At 36.3% G+C, this 20,895-nt stretch overlaps 3 protein-coding genes across 4 annotated transcripts; 2 read left to right on the plus strand and 1 right to left on the minus strand.

Annotated features, from left to right (window-relative positions):
* Positions 1-8,578: 8,578 nt before the first annotated feature.
* Positions 8,579-16,408, plus strand: LOC104818737 (topless-related protein 3). Of its 2 annotated transcripts, none has more exons than XM_010548448.1 (25): positions 8,579-8,922; positions 9,427-9,606; positions 9,694-9,807; positions 10,052-10,210; positions 10,322-10,496; positions 10,589-10,718; positions 10,835-10,947; positions 11,037-11,172; positions 11,262-11,371; positions 11,519-11,588; positions 11,667-11,740; positions 11,819-11,914; positions 11,991-12,083; positions 12,194-12,321; positions 12,587-12,821; positions 12,910-13,056; positions 13,169-13,252; positions 13,372-13,506; positions 13,598-13,708; positions 13,828-14,007; positions 14,204-14,332; positions 14,880-14,975; positions 15,197-15,379; positions 15,580-15,743; positions 15,941-16,408. In XM_010548448.1, the coding sequence occupies exons 1-25, from the start codon at positions 8,843-8,845 to the stop codon at positions 16,149-16,151; spliced, it is 3,333 nt and encodes a 1,110-aa protein (XP_010546750.1). In that variant the 5' UTR covers positions 8,579-8,842; the 3' UTR covers positions 16,152-16,408. The 2 variants fall into 2 exon arrangements, with proteins under 2 accessions (XP_010546750.1, XP_010546752.1); XM_010548450.1 differs by having other exon boundaries at positions 10,841-10,947.
* A 1,211-nt stretch (positions 16,409-17,619) lies between these two features.
* Positions 17,620-18,240, minus strand: LOC104820098. The gene has a single exon (XM_010550470.1). It carries the CDS (start codon positions 18,238-18,240, stop codon positions 17,620-17,622), a length of 621 nt encoding a protein of 206 aa, XP_010548772.1.
* A 516-nt stretch (positions 18,241-18,756) lies between these two features.
* Positions 18,757-20,830, plus strand: LOC104818738 (single-stranded DNA-binding protein, mitochondrial-like). The gene is made up of 6 exons (XM_010548451.1): positions 18,757-18,918; positions 19,201-19,361; positions 19,853-20,061; positions 20,158-20,258; positions 20,342-20,401; positions 20,506-20,830. Exons 1-6 carry the CDS (start codon positions 18,858-18,860, stop codon positions 20,520-20,522), a joined length of 609 nt encoding a protein of 202 aa, XP_010546753.1. The 5' UTR covers positions 18,757-18,857; the 3' UTR covers positions 20,523-20,830.
* Positions 20,831-20,895: the final 65 nt, after the last annotated feature.

The following is a 20,895-nucleotide window of genomic DNA, read 5'->3' on the forward strand; positions in this document are numbered from 1 at the left end:
ACTACAACCCATTTTATGCCCCAAAAAAAATATCGCGCCGAAAAAAAAAATATTTTGAGTTTATCAAAAAAAAAACAAGAAAAAAAAAACAGGAAAAGAGTTCTGATTTTTTATATATTTATGGTAATGTGCTCTCCTGTCTCGTTTATCTTGTGGTGTGGTAAGAGGACAAACAACAAGGACGACAGCGTCCTTGGTCCTTTGTGGTTTGTATATCATTCAATAAATCACGCATCCGCAAGGACTTTTTTTTTTCTTCTCATAATTATTTATTATGGTTCTTAATCTAATTGAAATTATATAATTAATGCATATGTGTATCATCTTAATATCAATAGTTATAATTTCATTAAAAATGATTTTAAAAATAAAAGAATAAATATACCACCAAAAATGAAAGGCTAATGACATTCGGGTAATTACAAAAATCATATTATATAAATGCAGATCGTATGACTACAAATGATGATTTTGATCATTATGAAAATCATATAAAATGCAGGTCCAAATTTTTGTTAAAACTTTTTTCAGGTGATGAGTGTTTATTTCTTTTCTTTTTTTCAATTTATTCTCTCCTTTCTCTTTTTTCGTCTTTTTATTATATACCCAAGGCACCTTTCTTTCTTCATGTGATATCTTTTAGCTATGGCAACAGAACAAAGACTTTATGGACCTAAAATCTTGATTATTTAATTTATTTTTCCATAATCATATAGTACTTAACGATATAGAATTCTAATATAACCCAATCAAAACAGTATCTAATATTATAATAAAATAGATATAAATTTAAAAAAATTAAACATTTGAACCCCAAAAGAGAACCTAATCCAACCCAAATAATCTTAATTGAAATCTATGTTTTCTGCCAAAATATAATTGTATATAAAGAACGGATACACTTAAAATTTTTAAAAAATATAACATTGTAATACTTGATAGAACATCGGTACTAGAATTATATGAAAATAAAATATCTAACTTTAAAATATAATTTCAGAATTTAGTTTTTTTTTTTTTGTGGGACAATGCATGGAAGGGTTATGGGATGGCTGTGTGACTGTGTCCCAACTGTTGGGTCAAGGGTCAAATAAAGCATACCGAAAATTGAAATAAAGATTACACCTATTGAGTACTTAATTAAAATGTAATAATCGAGTTCGGGGATAGATATGTAATTTTAAACTTAGTAAATTAATTTTCCTTTCAATATCTTATAAAAGTCCAAAGTCGATGGTTCATAATTAATACAATAATTTAATTAACATGACGTATTATTTTTAAGATTCCCCAAAGTCGAATGTCAACAGTTCTAATAATAATAATACTAATGATAATAAAAAATAAATTTAATTGACTGAGTAATAAGTATGGGAAAAAGAAAAAAGGAATAACAAATGGAGAATCCAGTCATCATAAGGATTTCAACCTTCATGACATACAAAAAAAAAAACGACAAAGGGATTTGAAAATCCACGAAGATAATAACATAGTATTGTTTATGAGTATATAATATTATGATGTTGTCATTGAAATTATCACTTTTACGAGAGATTGCGTCATATGATTTTTGTGGCAAGCGTATTCCCGCATGTCAACTATATGCGCATAAATATAAAAAGTTGGGTCCAATATAAATATGAGCATATACGCATGTACATATTTAATATTTATATGCACATAATATATACGTATGTATGTACAATATAACCAAATGGAAGGCATAGATAATTTATAACTTATTTGTACATATGCTTGAATATTATATACTTATATGTAAGATCCGGCCAAATGGAAAACATGGAGGTACACTTAATATGAGTATTTTATAGAACAATATGCCAATTTTTTAAGCCTAGTGAAGATATTTTTGAGAAAATTATTTTATGATTTAACACTGATGACCAAATCACACACACACACACACATATATATATATATATATATATATGTACTATATAAATATTGAAAAAGGTAGTTATTCCCAATCTTATTTTAAAATCTTAAAAGTTTGACAAGCTTTAAAAATATAATATTATAGCTGTTGTACTTTGTAGAAATTTATATAATAAAATTAAGAAAAGCTTGAGTCATGTAAAATGGTTTATATATTTTAAAGAAAAATAGTTTGAATAAAAAATAAACAAACGAAATCAGAATAAAAATTATTTCAATGGCCACATTAATTTTGTTTTCACGTTTTTATCCATAATTTGTCCGGATGTTATGGTAAAGAATCATGAATACCGACCAAACCAAATGGTCAGAAAAAGTATGAAATTGATAGAAATGGACATTGCCATGACAATCACTAAACTTTAATTAAAGCCATGTTCAAAGGAATTGATTCTTATTATATCATCATCAATGAATGCTCCTGCTTCCATCGTAATTATAAAAACGTGTAAGTATCCATTGTATTTAGCATTACATCATTTTCAAATTATAACGATTTTTAATTGGTATTTTATTAAATGGTATTTTGTATGGGGAAAATATTCTTGATCAAAAATTGATGTCAGTCCAGAAAATCAAATAACATCAGTAGAAGAGGGGAATTTTAATTTGTAGACATTACGAATTTATTAGATGAAAAGTCAAAATCATGGATTGTGTGTTTCCTTTTTCATATGTGTATTTTTGAATATATAAATTAATCATATTAATTTACTGCGAAATTCAACATAAATAAAAAACTTCTGTAACTCTAATACTAAGAATAATTTTTTTATATAATCTATCTAGAAAATATTAGGAATCTTGCTATAAAAAACAAAACAAAAGGTAAATGAGATGAATATATACTGATTACAATAGAGCTAGAAATCAGATGTATTATTAAATAATCTTATAAAATTTATATAGATGATTTAAGATTTGATTAGTCGTCATAATAATATAAAAACAAAATTTATATGTAGGAAATAATTTTTTTTATCAGATATTTCTATTTATAATATCATAAATTCAACTTAAATTTAAAAAAAAAAACTTTCGGAATACAAATTTAGGGAAGGAATTTAGGGGGCGTGGGAAACAGTGATGCACAATGGCCGAATGGACCAACCAAAAAAAATGTGCAATGGTGGAAAATACATATATCTAACAAACTTAGGTAATTGTGTAAATGATAAATAACTATAAATTAAAAAATCGAATAAATAATCCATCAAGTCTCGTTAGGTTGTGTACACGTGTAAAAGATTAGCTTTTCACTTTTAAAACTCTGTTTTTTTTAATCTTTTGGTAAATCACAAATTTCTAAATATGACTAGTAACCTAAATGTCCACGGCAACGGTCCAAAAAAAGTTTTTCCAAATTCGAACATGAATTTAATAATCCAAAAACGATATCATTTATCTACAATAACAATAATCATTGTCGAACCTACATACAATAATAAATACTCACGTATCCTCGTATTGGTTTTTCACAAGTTCGGATTTTTTCGGAAAAGAGTATTTCTACATTTCATACAAAAATATATCGGTGATAGCGGACATTATGGACTAATGAAGGATAATATATCAATCACATATATATTGCCATATATGTAACTAATTACGCGTAATTAGTTACATATATGGCAATATATATATATATGATTGATATATTATCATTCGTTAGTCCATAATGTCCGCTATCATTATATACTCATAATATTAAAGATTACGTGATCATAAAAAAGATTATGCATCCATTTTTATGTGATGTCGATATTTAAACAAATATAAGTGTAACCGAATGTGCTCAACGACATAATAGAGGATTTCAATAAAGCAAAATAAAAGGATAGACCGAATATGCCATGAAGATGCATGGTTCTGCACATGCTAGATATTTGCATCATCATATAAAATACATTAATGTTTTTTTAAGTGGATTTTGTGATTAAACATATATATATATATATATATATATATGCGTTATTTAGGCAGCCTCCCCTGTTGAGTCGTATCCATTTAGGTTGCAATATTCACCGTTACTCCATTTGGTTGATTAATTTTCCTTTATCTATTTATTGATATCCAAGCCAAATACAAGTACTCGCTTCATATAGAATAAAAAATCAAACCTAATATAAATTTTAAAAAGCCTAAAAAAATTCAGAAAAACTGTATGAAACTGTTTAAAAATAGGCAATATATAATTCAAAACATGATCTTATCGTGAGTTTAAATCTAAATATCGAGATGAATATTCATTTGGATTTTTTTAATCAATCAAAGATATAATTGGGTCGAAGGTTTAGTAAATTTTTGTATTATTAAAAAAATAGGAAATAATTCAAACAAGCCATGTAGGAGGGGTTAGGAGTGATGAATTATGACCATACGATGAATTATATTCCGGGAAATCCGAACATTAATTTTCAGATCAAAATAGTCTCCTTAAAGGAATCAAGATTTGAAATATGGTTACAACAACATGTAATGTGACCGTGTTGGACTTGTCCATGTCCTCTACAGCTTTTCATTAAAAAACAAATTTGTCCATTTCTATAACCATTTTAGAATTGTCAAAATTTGAAAATATTTAAATATTTTGAGTATTAATATTTGAACTAAATTATAATTTTTTAGGTAATCGAATATCATACATTAAAATCCAGACTAATTTCGAAAATAGAAATCTATAATATCAAAATATATGTCTATTTCTTAAATTTGAGATTCGAATTCGTAAATTTTATAATTTTATATAAATATAATGACTATTTTATAAATATTAAGAAATATAAAAAAGAATTTTATTTTTTTAATAAAGATAAAATATTATAATTATATCTAAAATGTAAAACTAAATCGGATGTATAAATTCCAATTCAAATATTAGCCAATTCTAACCCATTTCCACGTGGCATGGGACCCGACAACTCGTTCAATCATTTAACAAACCAAAGCCTGCTTCTTCTTCTTTTTTTTTTTTTTATGGCGTTGTCAAAATAGATATGATGTCGGCAACAATAATGCTAAAACAAGATCTTACTCCTCTCTCATTTAAAAAAAAAACTAATTTTTCAATTAATGTCTATTTTTATTCATAGGCTTCTGAATTACCATGAACACACAATCAAACTCAAACAAACATTCATTTGAACATTTTTAATTTTCTGAGTGATATATTGAAACAAAAAATTTACCGAATTTTTGGATTAGAAAAAAAAAATTAATCTCTCTTTGGACTGGAAGACTGAGACCACTAGAAACCGACAGTTCTAATATCCTGCGTGGCATAAAAAACGGTGGGACACGTAGCGAGAGGGAAACAGTGGAGCGCACCGGAAACTTTCGGTGGGTGCGTCACACGTAATTCGCTCCATCACATCCGGGTCGAGGAACGGCACCAACCCACCCGTTTGAGAACCACATGATGACTATCATCATTATCCACCACTAGTCATTCGACACGTGGTGACCATCGATCACATGTGGGGCGGTGCACCGGATAAGGACTTTTCCGCTCCTCCCTCGACTTCCTCTGCTGTTCCTACCTAGCCCCCCATTCTCGTTTGTTTTTTCTCAAGTAAATTTAGGGGAAAAAAAGTTTTTTATTTAGATGAACATTGATATAATTATTAAAATGATTAAATTGTTTAGTATATTTTTATAACTAAAGAATCTATTCGGATATAAAAACAATTCAAAAGATGAATATAAACAAAGTTTCGAGAAATTAAACATTTTATTAATAAAATTTATTTCGACAAAATATCAACGCTAACTCTGATTGAAAAACAAAAAATTTTGAATTTTCAACACGTCTTGAAAATATATTTGAATACAAATTTTATAAAATACTGCAAATAAGTCACGAGATCAATCTGAATAGAAGATAAAACGTGATGTCAGTAAAAAAAAACAAATCATTATTTAGAGTTGTGAATAATGTTTTCAAAAGTAACATAATTAATCTATTTGATTTTTTTAATAATTTTCTTGATCACTAATAATGGCATTATATTTGTGTCGTGGACCGTCGAGGACCAGAAAATTTTGTCAAAAGTTCACGAGAAATCTAGTGCTCAGTGACTTTTTATTGGTTGATTTAAAAACATTATTATATGGTCGAGTTGATGATTTATATTCTAGTAGATCATAAATTATAATTACAATAACTTTTTATTCCATTCTCAACCCCTTTTTTAATTTATTCACACATTGTTATTCTATTACATTTAGTTTAGGACCCACTTACGCAATGATCATGCAATTCGCTTATTTTCGTTTTTTTTAAATTATACCATTTGATTTTGATCTCCGTTTTCATCTTTCTTCTAATTTTATTTGAATTCGTTTGGAATTTGATTTTTATTCAAAAATTAAATTCAAAAGAAAAATATTTCTTGATGATTGTTTTGTATGTGGTTCAGACTCGGTTTTTATTTAATTAATTAATTAAATATATTTTTAAAACAAATTTGATTTAGATTCAACTAATTTAGTTTTAAAAAGTGTACAAATAAATTATATCCAATTAATTTTGTCTAAACCTCTATTAATCTTTCTTTTTCATGGACAGGTAATCTATTAATTTTTCTTTCGCAAAATCTAATTACTTAAACTATTACAATCAACACACAAAAACCTATTTAAACTATAAATTAAATAAATGAAAAACATACACAAGATGGGCCAGGAAAGGCCCAAAAGCCTTAATAGGCCCATAATACTTTGAAGCTGGGCTATACACTTTATCAGCGCCCGCTCTAGGTCAAAGACGTTGACCTTTTTGTTGCTAGGGCCTAAAAGCAGCTGGCTTAACCGGTAAAAAGTTCCGGTTAATGAACATGAAAATTTTCAAGAAATTGTGATGAATACCTAATACCGACGTTGATAACCATAATACCGCTACCAGAACTTTGGTATTTGTTCGGTTTGGTGATTGTGGTTTACTCATAGGAAAACAATAAATCAAATAAACGATACAAAACATATGCTGAATAGGATAATTAAGTACAGAGAAAACCAACTAAGATCAAGTGATCAAACCAAACTTACCTAGCTTAAACCGAGTTTTGCGGACGAACCCATGAACCGATTTTATCTCGGAGGAAACAACCTTGTGAACATGAAATAAGCAAGAAGATATATACACTTATATGAACACACAGCAAATTAGGGCGCATAAAAGAGACAAATGTTAAAGACAAACTCAGTTGGCACCTACGAAAATGGATATTAGTATATATTACCTCAGTCAAAGGGCAAAAAACATTAGCCATGTTGTCGGTTTAAGATGGTTTCAAAATAACATTATCCATTGTATATATGGACAGAAACCAATAAGTTGAATTGTCGTAAACCAACAATACATTGGCACGTCCAAATAAAAACCACGCTATATAAATATAAAATATATGGATGAAGCATTTTTTTGGGTCATGCATGCCATTTCATGGATCAGGTTATTCGTCGAATGCGTAATATTCTATATGCCCTAACGGAGCCCAAGAATTTTACGATCCACCCTAATCTACACGGCGAAGCGGCGAAAAAACGAGCCACCCTTTTGAAAAGTCCACAGAAATAGAATAATTAAGAAAAACGATGTCCTTGTCAAATATTATGTCGTTTTCGTACTTGTATAATATAGTCTTGGGAAATTTAGCAATTGATTATGATATTGTACAAAAACCAACTGTCCTTTATTCAATCGTGGAGTTTGCGTTTTATTAACAGGAGACATCATATAAATACATACAACTATCAACACACTCATAAATATATATATAAGTATATATATACATTGCACATTAATTTATTTCACACTAGCACTTTAGTTAATTAAAAGATAACCCACCACGTCTCGCCATCGTTTGCGAGGCGTCGTCGTCACGAGCACCCAATCCACGCGCCGTGGTAACGCGTGTGGGATTCACGTTCGGTCAGCGATGGGTCAGGTCGTATCTACCGGGATAAAAGGCTTCTGTTCTATGGTGGACCCCATTTTTTTTTTGTAATAGGCCAAATGCCGATATTTTCACGATAAATATCCCCAAACAATTACGCCAGATTCAACCTTTATCTCGGACGAGAAAATTAAAGATTCAAAAAGAGAGAGACGTATTAGACTATGTATCTACAATTTATCGCGCGTCTTACATATGATTGGCATCGAAAATGGATTATTCTCAGCCGTTGGATTATTTAATTTAAAAAATAGGATAGAGCACCGTGAACAGTATGGGCTACATGTAGCTGATTAGTCCACGTACGTACGTGGATTTGTTTGACACGTATGCGGCGATCGCACATGTATCGCGATCAGTAAAACTCGCGAGAAAGAGATATATCACGAGAAACAGGAAATATAAAAGGAGCGTTAGCAAAGTTTGAAAGCGACAGAACAAGAGAGAGAAAGTGTGGGTGGGGGACCAGTCTGGACGTGTGTACCGAATATTCACTCAATTTGATTTTGTTTTTCGAATCCGCCACTTAAACCGATGATAGCTTATCACACCATTTTTTATAAGTAAGACTGCCTATCTAGAAGCAACTTTACCTATCACCGATGGATGATCTGCTTATATCTGATAAGTCGGTAAACCCTGAAAGACCCTCTCTCTGCAGAACGCGTCGAAGAAAGCGAGGACAAGTCTCTCTCTCCTTTTCCTTCTCTCCTCCTTTGGTCTCTCTATCCATCTCTAAAAGCAGCCCTTCAAAACCCTAGAAATCCTCGAATTCCGAGCTTTGATTTCGTCTGAATTCAACGTTTTCCGAGTTGTCGAGATCTGCCGAGCTCGAATCGACCTCGGTTTGGAGCTTTATCACGTAATTTTACGTGTAATCTCGTATATATTCTAGATTGAGGCCTGGATTCGGGGTCCGAGAGGGAAGGATGTCTTCGTTGAGCCGAGAATTGGTGTTTCTCATTCTGCAGTTTCTTGAGGAAGAGAAATTCAAGGAGTCTGTTCACAGGCAAGTCTATGTGTGTATATATATGTATATAGATATGTATAACACACGTACGTGTACATGCCTGTATGCTCGTACGTTCTGATGGAAAGCTGGAAACCCAATTTAATTTCCGTCCCTGTTTAATGTTACGCGAGAGATTGTTTCTGGCGATTGATTCATGTGAAAAGGGTGATTTTTTTATAATGAATCAGGTTTTCTTTTTTTGGTGGAATGAATCAGGTAATTAGAAAAAGTAATTCTTGTTGCCATAGTTACATTTTCATGTAGGGATTGGGGTTTTTAGCGTATGTGCATGGATTAGAGCAGAAATTGGAGAACAGTGTGAATACTCTGAAACTAGCTGTCCAATTTTTTGTTAGATGTCCGCATGTTTTTGGAATCTCAAAATTCTCTGCAAGAGCATGTGTTTTTTGGAGGGATTTGATTTGTGTCTCGTGTATAGACTGAAACAACGAATCTAATTGGGCATTTGGGCGTTGCTGAGTTGAATTTCTTCTGTTCTAGGCTTGAGAAAGAATCAGGGTTCTTCTTCAACATGAAGTATTTTGAGGAGAAAGTTCTGGCCGGTGAATGGGACGAAGTTGAGAAGTACTTGTCAGGGTTTACCAAAGCAGACGATAACAGATACTCGATGAAGATATTCTTTGAGATTAGGAAACAGAAGTATCTGGAGGCTCTTGATCGGTACAAATAATTGACATCCACATTTTATACTGTTATACTTCTCTTTTGTGGTTTAGAAGTGCTCATTCGATCACGACTTTTATGTAGGCAAGACAAGGCAAAGGCAGTTGAGATATTGGTGCAGGACTTGAAAGTCTTCTCAACTTTCAATGAGGAACTTTACAAAGAAATCACTCAGCTTCTAACTTTGAACAACTTCAGGTATGAGATACAGGTCTCAAAGGCACTTGTAATCAATTCAATTTTTGACTTTAAGAAATGAGTGTTCTTTCGTTGTTTGGAGGTTGTAGATTTTTTTCAAGCCAGCTCAATAGAAATGTAGAAGATGCTATGTGATTCTACCCTCTCATTTTGTTATCGTCATCATGAATTTGTTATGATAAATGAATTTTAGGTAATGTTTATCTGTTTTACTAATTCATCTCCTGGTTGCTGTTGAATACAGGGAAAATGAGCAGCTTTCCAAGTATGGAGACACTAAAACAGCTCGGGGTATAATGTTGATAGAACTAAAAAAACTTATTGAGGCAAATCCTCTTTTTCGTGATAAACTGGTTTTTCCTACTTTGAGATCTTCAAGACTGCGGACTCTGATCAACCAAAGGTGTGTTACTTCCGTCTTACTTCCAAAGTGGAGTGGCTGGCTTGATTTGCATACCTATTGTTCTTTGGAATTGTTTGTTGGGTGATTCATAGTACAGATGTTTTATTTCAGTCTGAACTGGCAGCACCAATTGTGCAAGAACCCAAGGCCAAATCCAGACATTAAGACTTTGTTCACAGACCACACATGCTCGCCTCCAAACGGTCCTCTTCCACCGTCACCTGTTAATCTTGCTGTTGCTGCTGTAGCAAAGCCAACTGCTTATCCACCGCTTGGAGCTCATGGTGTAAGATATCTATTACTGGTGTATTCATGTTTTTAAATTTATAAATCATCTAATTTCTGAATGATATATATTCTGGTGTTGTTTTTATGTAGCCCTTTCCCCCTGGTACTGCGGCCGCTAATGCCGGTGCCCTAGCTGGTTGGATGGCTAATGCCTCTGGTTCTTCTGCTGTTCAAGCTGCTGTTGTCACCCCTTCATCAATGCCCATTCCTCAGAATCAAAGTAAGAATGCAACAATGTTTTAAATATTCATTTTTTGGATTTAGCATCATTATCTGTTGTAGTTATTTTATGTCAATAGCAACGACCTTTGACTCAAATTACTTCTATTAAAAAAGTTTCAGTCTTGAAGCGACCTAGAACACCCCCAACCACTCCAGGTATAGTAGATTATCAGAGTCCTGATCACGAACTAATGAAACGGCTCCGACCTGCTCCATCTATCGAGGAGGTAATGCGATATCTCCTCTCCTGAAATCTCTGTTTATATAGCTCTTGCATTTTTTTCCCTCAGATTTTTAAACCAGTTTTGGTTTTCAGGTGACCTATCCTGCACCTAGACAGCAAGCTCCATGGTCATTGGAAGACTTGCCGACAAAGGTGGCTTTGTCATTGCACCTAGGATCAGCTGCCACTAGCATGGATTTCCACCCCACACAGCAAACAATACTTCTTGGTATAGGATCTGAAATCTCTAATTAATTGTCTTATTGCACATCCAGTCCTTTGCTCTTCGAATTTTGAATGAGCATTACATTTGATCAGTCGGTTCTGCTTCGGGTGAAATCACGCTATGGGAACTCACTGTCCGAGAGAGGCTGTTGTCGAAGCCGTTCAAGGTCTGGGATATGGCTAATTGTTCATTACCTTTTCAGGTTTGTCTTCACGGCTTGTAATCAGTCATTTTAGTATCTGCTTTTATGATTCTTGACTTCGGTTAAGTGGCTAGTAGAACTGATGCTATAATATGAATACATAAACTAGTGCTGGTGCAAGAAACTTACGTTTGTGGGCCTTGTCAGGCTTCTATGGCTAAAGAAACACCAATTTCTGTCACACGTGTTGCGTGGAGTCCAGATGGCAGTTTTATCGGTCAGTTCACCTACACGAATTACTGGCTTTTTTTGGTTGGTCTACATGTGTTGCCCCTAATTCCATCCTCTTGAGCAGGGGTTGCATTTACAAAACATCTAATTCACCTGTATGCTTACACCGGACCTAATGATCTTCGCCAGCACATTGAGGTGAGCATTTATTTGACCCTTCATTAGCAAAATCGTGGTGCTGTTATTGCCGATAAAATCACACTTTCTTTCTCACAGATTGATGCCCATGGGGGTTCTGTGAATGACTTGGCTTTTGCTCATCCAAACAAACAGCTATGCCTAGTTACTTGTGGAGATGATAAGCTAATCAAGGTGAGATAAGAATCACATAATGATTCCTTGTTAAAATTTTGAAATTTCTTTGTCTAAAAGAATCAATGGGGAGCAGGTATGGGATCTCTCGGGCCGGAAGCATTTTACATTTGAAGGTCATGAGGCTCCTGTTTATTCCATTTGTCCTCATCACAAAGAGAACATTCAGGTGTGTGCCAATTATGTGTTATCATCTATATTTTGCCCTTCAAGCCATTTGAGGGGAACCGCCTAACCACCTATCTCATTAGCAATTTATGACCATTTTCTGGATTTCAGTTCATATTTTCAACGGCTGTAGATGGAAAAATAAAAGCCTGGCTTTATGATAATATGGGTTCCAGAGTTGACTATGATGCTCCAGGTCGCTGGTGTACTACAATGCTTTACAGTGCCGACGGAAGTAGGTAAGATCGCTGAACTATTCTCTTCCGGTCTTTTGGAACCACTTTTGAATTTCGTTCTCGTTTCTCTGTCCTGGTTCATGAAAAACTTCAAATCTGTCCTTGAGATTGAACTAGTGTTTTCCTGAAGTTATCCTTGAGATTCAAGTTTTTTTTTCCTCTTTTGATCTTTGACACTTCATGATGTATAGAAAAATGAGGAATCTACTTGCATTGCATCAATTTAGTTTCTCTCCTTGAGATTCTAGTTGTTATGTTCTTTCTTCAGATTGTTCTCCTGCGGGACGAGTAAAGATGGAGATTCCTTCTTAGTTGAGTGGAATGAAAGTGAAGGAGCAATTAAGAGGACCTATCTTGGGTTTAGGAAAAAGACTGTGGGTATGGTTCAGTTCGACACCACTAAGAACCACTTTCTGGCGGTTGGGGAAGACGGGCAAATTAAGTTCTGGGATATGGACAATACCAATCCTCTAACTAGCACTGATGCTGAGGGTGGACTTCCGGTTAGTCAAACTGATGTTTTTCTCTTGACTTGTCGTCAAGTGTTAGTATTTTTGTGTTTTTATGCTTACTCGTCTTTGATCACTTCAGGCTCTTCCCCGTTTGAGGTTCAACAAGGAAGGAAATCTTCTTGCTGTTACTACAGCGGATAATGGATTTAAGATACTAGCAAATGCAGCTGGGTTCAGATCTCTGAGGGCCGTGGAAGGTCCAACATTTGAAGCATTAAGAACTCCGGTTGGTTCTTCCGCTATAAAAGCTGTAACATTTCGTAGCTTTTCATACTTTTCATCTTGTAAAATCCATGTCTGTTGTCATCATAGTTAACACAATTTGGTTGCTGTGTTAGGTTTCTGGTGCTCCTGTTGTGTCTGCTACTGCTGTCAGTTGTAAAGTTGAACAGGGCTCACCCGCCAGACCTCCTCCTATGCTTGTACATCTTCTCTTTCATCTTTGTTTTACTTTTTTTTTGGTTGAGGCATTATACTCTGTTTTGGATTTCTATCTACGTTTAGATATTACTAATCATGTTCCGTTTTTTTATTTATCAAGAATGGAGTTGATCCTTCAAAGTCGAGAATCGATGATGCAACGGACAAGACCAAACCTTGGCAATTGGCTGAAATCCTTGACCCTGTTCAGTGTCGTCAGATTACTTTGCCTGAGAGCTCAGATTCGTCCACAAAGGTTTGCAAAATTAGCTCTCTCAGATTTCCTCTAATTATGTTTTTTTTTTTTCAAAATGGGTCATAAATTTTCATGTTCCACGAGTATGCAGGTTATTCGGCTTCTTTACACGAATTCTGGAGTTGGAATCTTAGCGCTTGGTTCAAATGGTATTCAGAGGCTCTGGAGATGGCCTCGCAATGAACAGAACCCTAGTGGCAAGGTAAAAATATCTGAGAATTCTGGTGTCGGAATCTTGTCTTGGTCTCAATGCCTAACTGAAAAAAACAAGATGCAATGTCTCGCTGTAATTTATGGTGTGTGTGTGTGTGGTGTGTGAAGGCAACTGCCAATGTGGTTCCTCAACATTGGCAACCAAGCAGTGGTCTTCTCATGGCAAATGACATTTCGGGTGTGAACCTTGAAGAGATGGTTCCCTGCATAGCTCTCTCAAAAAATGACTCATATGTCATGTCGGCTGCAGGAGGGAAGGTTTCATTGTTCAACATGATGACATTCAAGGTACATCATTCATTACCATCATATGAGTTGATCATTATTTTTTCTCAAGACATCCAAAAGCTAAAACCCACTTTTTGCCCATTTAGTCTTTTCTCTATAGCCACAATTAAAAGCCAAAGCTGAAAATGTTTGGATGTTGATGTTGAAACTTCACTTTGGTGGTTCTAAAGAAACCTATGGACTATGGTCCTTGCAGGTGATGACAACTTTCATGGCACCTCCACCAGCATCAACATACTTGGCTTTCCATCCTCAGGATAACAACATCATAGCTATCGGTATGGAGGATTCCACCATTCACATCTACAACGTCCGAGTAGATGAGGTAAATTGACGTACTCTCATGCATATTTAAAGAAGAAAATTCTGAGTTTTCTATATTGTCTGGGGAAGGGCCGGAAGGCTGATGATGGCTTCCTGGTCAAATCCACTAAGTTTAACAAAATGAATTCCATAACTATCAGGGTTCTGATCAAAAGCACGAAACCATTAGTAAATGAGCCAATAACTGGTTTTAATCACTTCTCTTAAAAAGACTGGAAAAATACATGTAAACCTGCTTTTGGGCAGCATTTCTCATAGCTTTACAGGCATTTTTCACGGAATTCCCCTTTGTTGCTTCTAGCTTTCCCCGTTAACATTTTATAGTGCAGTTAAGTCCGAACTAAAGACAAAGCCAACCCAAAATTAACCAAGTCTGACATTTCTGCTAGTTTCCTGCTTGTTATCTCCAAAATCAAGTATAGCCCATAGCATTGTGCATGTTTCGGCAAAAGCCACAGTCCTGTGACCAATGAAAAAGGAAATGGTTATGTTTACACTTTGAATTAATACACTGTGGCTCACTCTACCTGTATTGCGTGTTTCATCAGGTCAAATCTAAACTGAAGGGTCACCAGAAACGTATTTCGGGTTTAGCCTTTTCTACAACCCTGAACATCTTGGTTTCATCTGGTGCAGATGCTCAGGTATGTTATGTTTGTTGTCATCCCAAAAGAAATATTATCCCAACATCCCCAAGAAAATGAAAGACGTAAAGTTTGTCCCAATTTTTGTTGTCCTGCAAGAGAAAAGATATGGGACGCTGAATACTAGGCTAAGAGTGTTTCGGTTGGACTGGAGGCTGGATTTCCGTCTGTTCGACTGTCTAATTTATGATGATTCTTATTGTTTCCGTTGTCTTCTCTAGATATGCTTTTGGAGTATTGACACATGGGAGAAGAAGAAATCCGTTGCGATCCAAATGCCAGCGGGAAAACCACCCACTGGAGATACAAGAGTTCAATTCCATGTCGATCAGATTCGTATCCTTGTGGTCCATGAGACACAACTGGCTATATATGACGCTTCCAAAATGGAACTCATTCGACAGGTATGAGACTGATAATCATAGTAAATGTGATTAGATCATATCATAATAACCGACTAGACTGGTGGTAGTGTATATCTGATCCGAGGAACCCTATTATTCTGAATTGGTTTTGTATTTCCGGTTTCGTCCATTATACTTTTTAAAACTTTGACCCGAGTAGTAATTCGGGTACCAAATTTCAACTTTTCCGATGTTGGCAGTGGATTCCGCAAGAGGGGTTGTCTGCTCCGATATCTTCAGCAGTGTACGCATGCAACAGCCAGTTGATATATGCCGCCTTCCGTGACGGCAACATCGGAGTGTTTGACGCCGACAGTCTCCGTTTAAGATGCCGGATCGCTCCCTCTGCATACTTGTCTCAAGGGTAAAGTTCAAAATCCAACTTCTCTGTCTCGTGTAGCAGTTCGATAGTAGTATCTCGCGGAAAATGAACGTACGAAAAAACCCCTGTTGAATCAGAGCATTTGATTTTAGATCAGAGAAAAAAATGTTTGGGATTTTCTTTGGATTTGAATAAGCTGAAACAGAAAGACTAACTGTGTTAACATGGCTATATGACAGGAGCCAAGGCCTGCCTCCTCTGGTAGTGGCAGCTCACCCGCATGAACCGAACCAGTTAGCAGTGGGTTTAACCGATGGGTCGGTAAAGGTGATAGAACCGACAGAACCAGAGGGCAAATGGGGAATGGTTCCGCCGTCGGAGGCGATGAACAGCAGGACTACGTCATCGTCCACCACCAGCAACCACGCTTCCGAACAGTTACAAAGATAAAGTTATTAACTTTCAATGAAAATCTCACTTTTTTTTTATATATTTGTTTTTTTTTTCAATCTTTTTTCTTCATATGGGTAGTAGTGTTTGGTTGTTGATTGAATAATAATTACTACATCAAGGGTTTAGGCAGCGGTAGTGTTGTAGTCAGCAAATGAATGTCTTTGTACTTTTGTTTGGTTTCAGAATTTAGTGTATTGCCTTTGGATACAGTGACAGATTTTCGTCATGAATTTTATTTATTTTCCATTTTCCTATATTTTCGTTTGGACATTCTCATGTTCCTCGTAGGATCTTTAAAAAGGGAGTCAAAACGCGGCGTTTTGAGTTGTTAGGCTGCATCTCAATACGCACCGTTTCACATGTATCTCCTCTCTCGCGCTCTGTTCGAACCGGTTCCAGACACCCGGAGAAGAAGAATATTGAAAATGGCGAATCGTGCGGATCCTCTTGCGAAGAGCATACGAGGTAGGAATCCTACGAACCTGGTGGATAAGATCGTGCGGCCGAAGATTTACCAGACAACGTTTCTGGAAGGAGCAGTGTTTCGGTCTCACCGCCGAAACTCTGATCGACAAAACCATGGAGATCGACCGCCTCGGCGGTACCTTGGGAGTTAACCGGAGAAGGAGATCGTTGTCGAGTTTATACAAAACGATGGATACAAGTACGAATTTCTCAGATTTCTTCCATCTCGTTTCGTTCGTTTTGATGCGTCCCAAAGGTTTAGTTAGATAAAATTTCTGCGTTTTTGCGCCGGTGTTTGTGATTCTGAGGGGTTTTTCGCTGGAGAGCTAAATTAGGTTGGAAATTTAAGAATTTCTCCAATTGAATCGCTGAGTAGCTTTCTTCCCAGGTTCATGCAGACTGAATTCAATTATGTTTATTTGAGCACAAACCTTTGTATGATTCAGAATTGGATTTCGTGAGCGAAGGACAGCAAGGTTCAAGAGCTGATCTGTCTTGACTGAGATATTTGCTATGCGCAACTGAATTTAGATCTGAGTACATTGTCATTGAATCGTATCCGTTACGTTTCTGGATCCAGTAGCTGGTTAGGGACCATGTTTTACAACAATTTGTGCAGCTATGAACCAATTCTTTTCTCGGTGCATTTTCACCTCCTGTCTGATTGGGACTGATCTTGATTTCTACTGCTACCTCGAGCCTCTCTACAATGATTACCGGAAAACCGAGACTGAAACTGGCTGGTGAACCAGACAAAAAGAGGGAGAAGAAGGAAGATGGAACTGATCCCGAGATCGCCAAGGCTAACAGGATTCGTGATTCTCTTACATTGAAACCGTTGAAGATCTAAGCAAGGGAGGTAAATAAATCTAAACCACTGTGTTTTGCATGATCATTCGTATTATAGATGCCGTCTATTATGCGAAACAGAAGAAACTGAACTATATTACTGACACTGTCTACGCCTCAGGAAGAACAGGAAACTCTCTTTGGTCGGAAGTCATGGCTCTGGGAGGAGAATGCCGTCTCGGTTGTACTGAAGAGTTCCAGACCGGTTCAGCGGCTTGCACTTCCCGCCCATCAGTATCCTCTTCTTGCACAGCTCCTCCTCTTCATTACCGCTCTTGTCTTCTCCTTCTACTTCTTCCCTTACCTTTTCTCTGGTGCTTTCTCCTCCTGTTCTCATTCTCCAGCCTGAGACCAGAATGCTTGATGATACCCTTTTGATTTTTCTTAAGCTTTTTGCCATCTTCGATGGCTTTTGATCTGTTTTCAGGCTGACAATTGCCAGTGTTTGATCAGCTTCAGCACTTTCCGTCTTCCTTGAATCATCTACCTGCGTTTTCTTATGACCCAAGACACTAGAGATCACAGAACTCACCTTCTTGACCGGAAAAAGCTTCCCACGTCCCTTCTTCCTCATCTTATTGTTCACGTTCCTATCTCCGTTCTCGACGTCCTGTTTCTGCGTCTTGCATGCTTTCTTCAACGATATCTTTGGTATGTTGATCCTGATCTTCCCTTGTTCCATCGAAACCCTGAATTTGTTCGAACCCTTTGTCTCACAGGTGATGTTGGGACGATAGTTAGGGTTTGGAGGTTGTGGTAACAAATCCGCCATCGGTGGTGTCGTGAAACTTGGGTCTGAGGAAAGTGGGTCTCGGAGTCTTATGGGAGACTGGAAAACGTGAGCCGAGTAGACTTCTGCTAGTGGTAGTGGACGAACTGCTTCCAAGATGACGTGGCTGAGATCGTGCGTATGTTTTAATTTCCACGTGGATAATATTCACCAGCAACTCTTGCAGGATTTTTCTTTTTGGCCTTTTGATAAATTTCAATCTTCCAATAGATAAAGGCGAAAAATATTTAAAAGAAAATAACCTATAGGAAAAATCAAAAACAGAATAAAGGTACCTAATTTAAAAATTTAATGAAAAATGTGTAAAAATATTTTTTTTGCGGGATTGAAAAAATAATTTAAAAGCCCAATAGGAAAACAAAAAGGACGGGAGAAGATTTTGTATTAGGCAAAGCCCATATGACGAAAACATAATTTAAAAGCCCAATGGGCCACATTAAATCTGGATACTGAACCGGGTCGACCCGGTTCGGGTGCAAAAACCCTCCCTCTCCCCCTGGCTCTCCCATCCATTTCAGAAGCTTCGGGCCAACCAAAAAAAAAAAGTGATCGTAGATTTTTGTTGCTATCGCGTTCTTTTGATCGAATCGTTCTTGAAGATGAACTCTCTTGCAGTCCGATTCTCCAGGCTTCTCAGGAGTTCTCCTACTTCTCCTTTAGGTTTCTCTCTAATTTTTTCGTTTCGAGTTTTTGCGTTTTCTAATTCATCCTTTTGTCCGGGAAAATTTTACCAATTTCCCTGGAATTTTTTCCCCTTCTATGTCCCTTTTGTTTCTGTTTGTTCGTTTTCACGTATTTCTTTCAAGGAATATGCATTTCTGACGAATTTCTCGGTTTCGGTTCATTTCAGAAGAATCTAAAGTATATATTCTTCGTTTTCCTGGAGAAAATCTTATGAGATACCAAATTGACATTTGCTTTTCGCTGTTTTGACATGATTAGTTGTGAGTGCTGAAAGAAGCGCGAGGTCGTGGTTTTCGAGTGGTTCGATAGATGAAGAGCTTGTGGACGAAGAGTTCGAACAAAGCCTTCCTGAAAGACCTGAGCTTAAACCCCAAGGAGTTGATCCCCATAAAGGCTGGGGGTTTCGCGGTGTTCATAGGGTAATGTCATGTTCAATAACAGTTGTCAATCTTTCGGTTGCATTAATGGAGGAAAAGTTGATTTTTGCATTGAATCCGACATATTCAACTTGTTGGGTAGCATAGATGTTGTGAGAACGATCGGAGGTACTCCATGATTTTCTTCTCTTGTTTGGTTGCTGAGAAAATTGGACTGAAAAGAAAGAAAGGGCATATGCCTTGTTTACTAGATAATTTATGTGACCCGAATTGTCGGATTGACATGTGAATTGTGAGGCAGAGTTTACTTGATGAAGATTAGGCACTTCATGGCTCTGTAGCCTCGGCGGTGATGGAAGAATGTCGTTCGGATGTATACACTTGGATGCATTTTGCCGAATTCTCTGCTTGTTCATCTTTCTTGCTCATTATAGCGCTTTTTTTTTTTTTTTTGCAACTTCAGCTTCTTAAAACCATGTTTCCATGGATTTTCCCAATTCTCTGATTGTTCATCCTCTCTGTCATGCAAACAGGCAATCATTTGCGGGAAAGTAGGCCAAGCCCCACTGCAGAAAATCCTGAGGAATGGGCGAACAGTCACAATCTTCACGGTAGGGACTGGTGGCATGTTTGATCAGAGGCTGGTGAATACAAGCAATCAGCCAAGACCGGCTCAGTGGCACCGGATTGCAGTCCACAATGAAGCTCTTGGCTCTTACGCTGTTCAGAAACTCGCCAAAAAGTATTTAACATGTTAAAAGTTATCTGAAATGAAACCAGAGGTAGCTGTCTCGTTTTCTCGCTAATCTTCAATGGTGCTTTTGAATCTTTGATGCAGTTCTTCGGTATATGTTGAAGGCGATATCGAGACCAGAGTGTACAATGATAGCATTAGCAGTGAGGTGAAGAGTATTCCAGAGATTTGTGTTCGCCACGACGGTGCTTATCTCCTTTCGCAACATCGGTTTACGATAGTTCTTACTGAAGTAGGTCGATTCACATGATTCATCGTCGTTTTGCAGGGAGAATTCGGATGATTAAACACGGGGCAAGCATGAACAAAATCTCTTTCGACGAACTGAGTAAGTTTTATCATTTCCCTGACTCGTTTGGTTCGGCCAATCATGTATCTTTTTGAGAAGTCGCTCTTCTGAATTGTAACTTCTAATCTTGGCAAATTTCACAGAGGATGGATTGTTTTAGTCGCCATTGCCGAAGAGCATAAGGAACACAAGAAAGAATCTGCTGTTTCCTTGAAGGGTGAGAGGACAATGACTTGTTTTGGTATGATGATATTCCGGTTTTTCAAACCGATCAAATTCGATTTTCAGACCGGTTCGGTTAAGACTTCGGTTTATTTATGTAGGTGTATAGTATATCCACTGCGTCTTTATGGGCCAAAGCAGCGGCCTGTGTAGCCCAATGGGCTGGCTTGTTTTAGTTTTTTGTTTCACTTGCTCATTTGTTAAGTAACTAATTCTCTTCTAAAAGATTGGAGGGCCCAATAACTTGATCCATTGTCATCTATTGCCGTTTGCGATTTGGAAGAAAAAACGCGGTCCGAACCAAGGAATCC

This window comes from Tarenaya hassleriana, unplaced genomic scaffold (assembly GCF_000463585.1).
Source record: "Tarenaya hassleriana unplaced genomic scaffold, ASM46358v1 Cleome3, whole genome shotgun sequence".
In the NCBI taxonomy this organism is placed as follows: domain Eukaryota; kingdom Viridiplantae; phylum Streptophyta; class Magnoliopsida; order Brassicales; family Cleomaceae; genus Tarenaya; species Tarenaya hassleriana.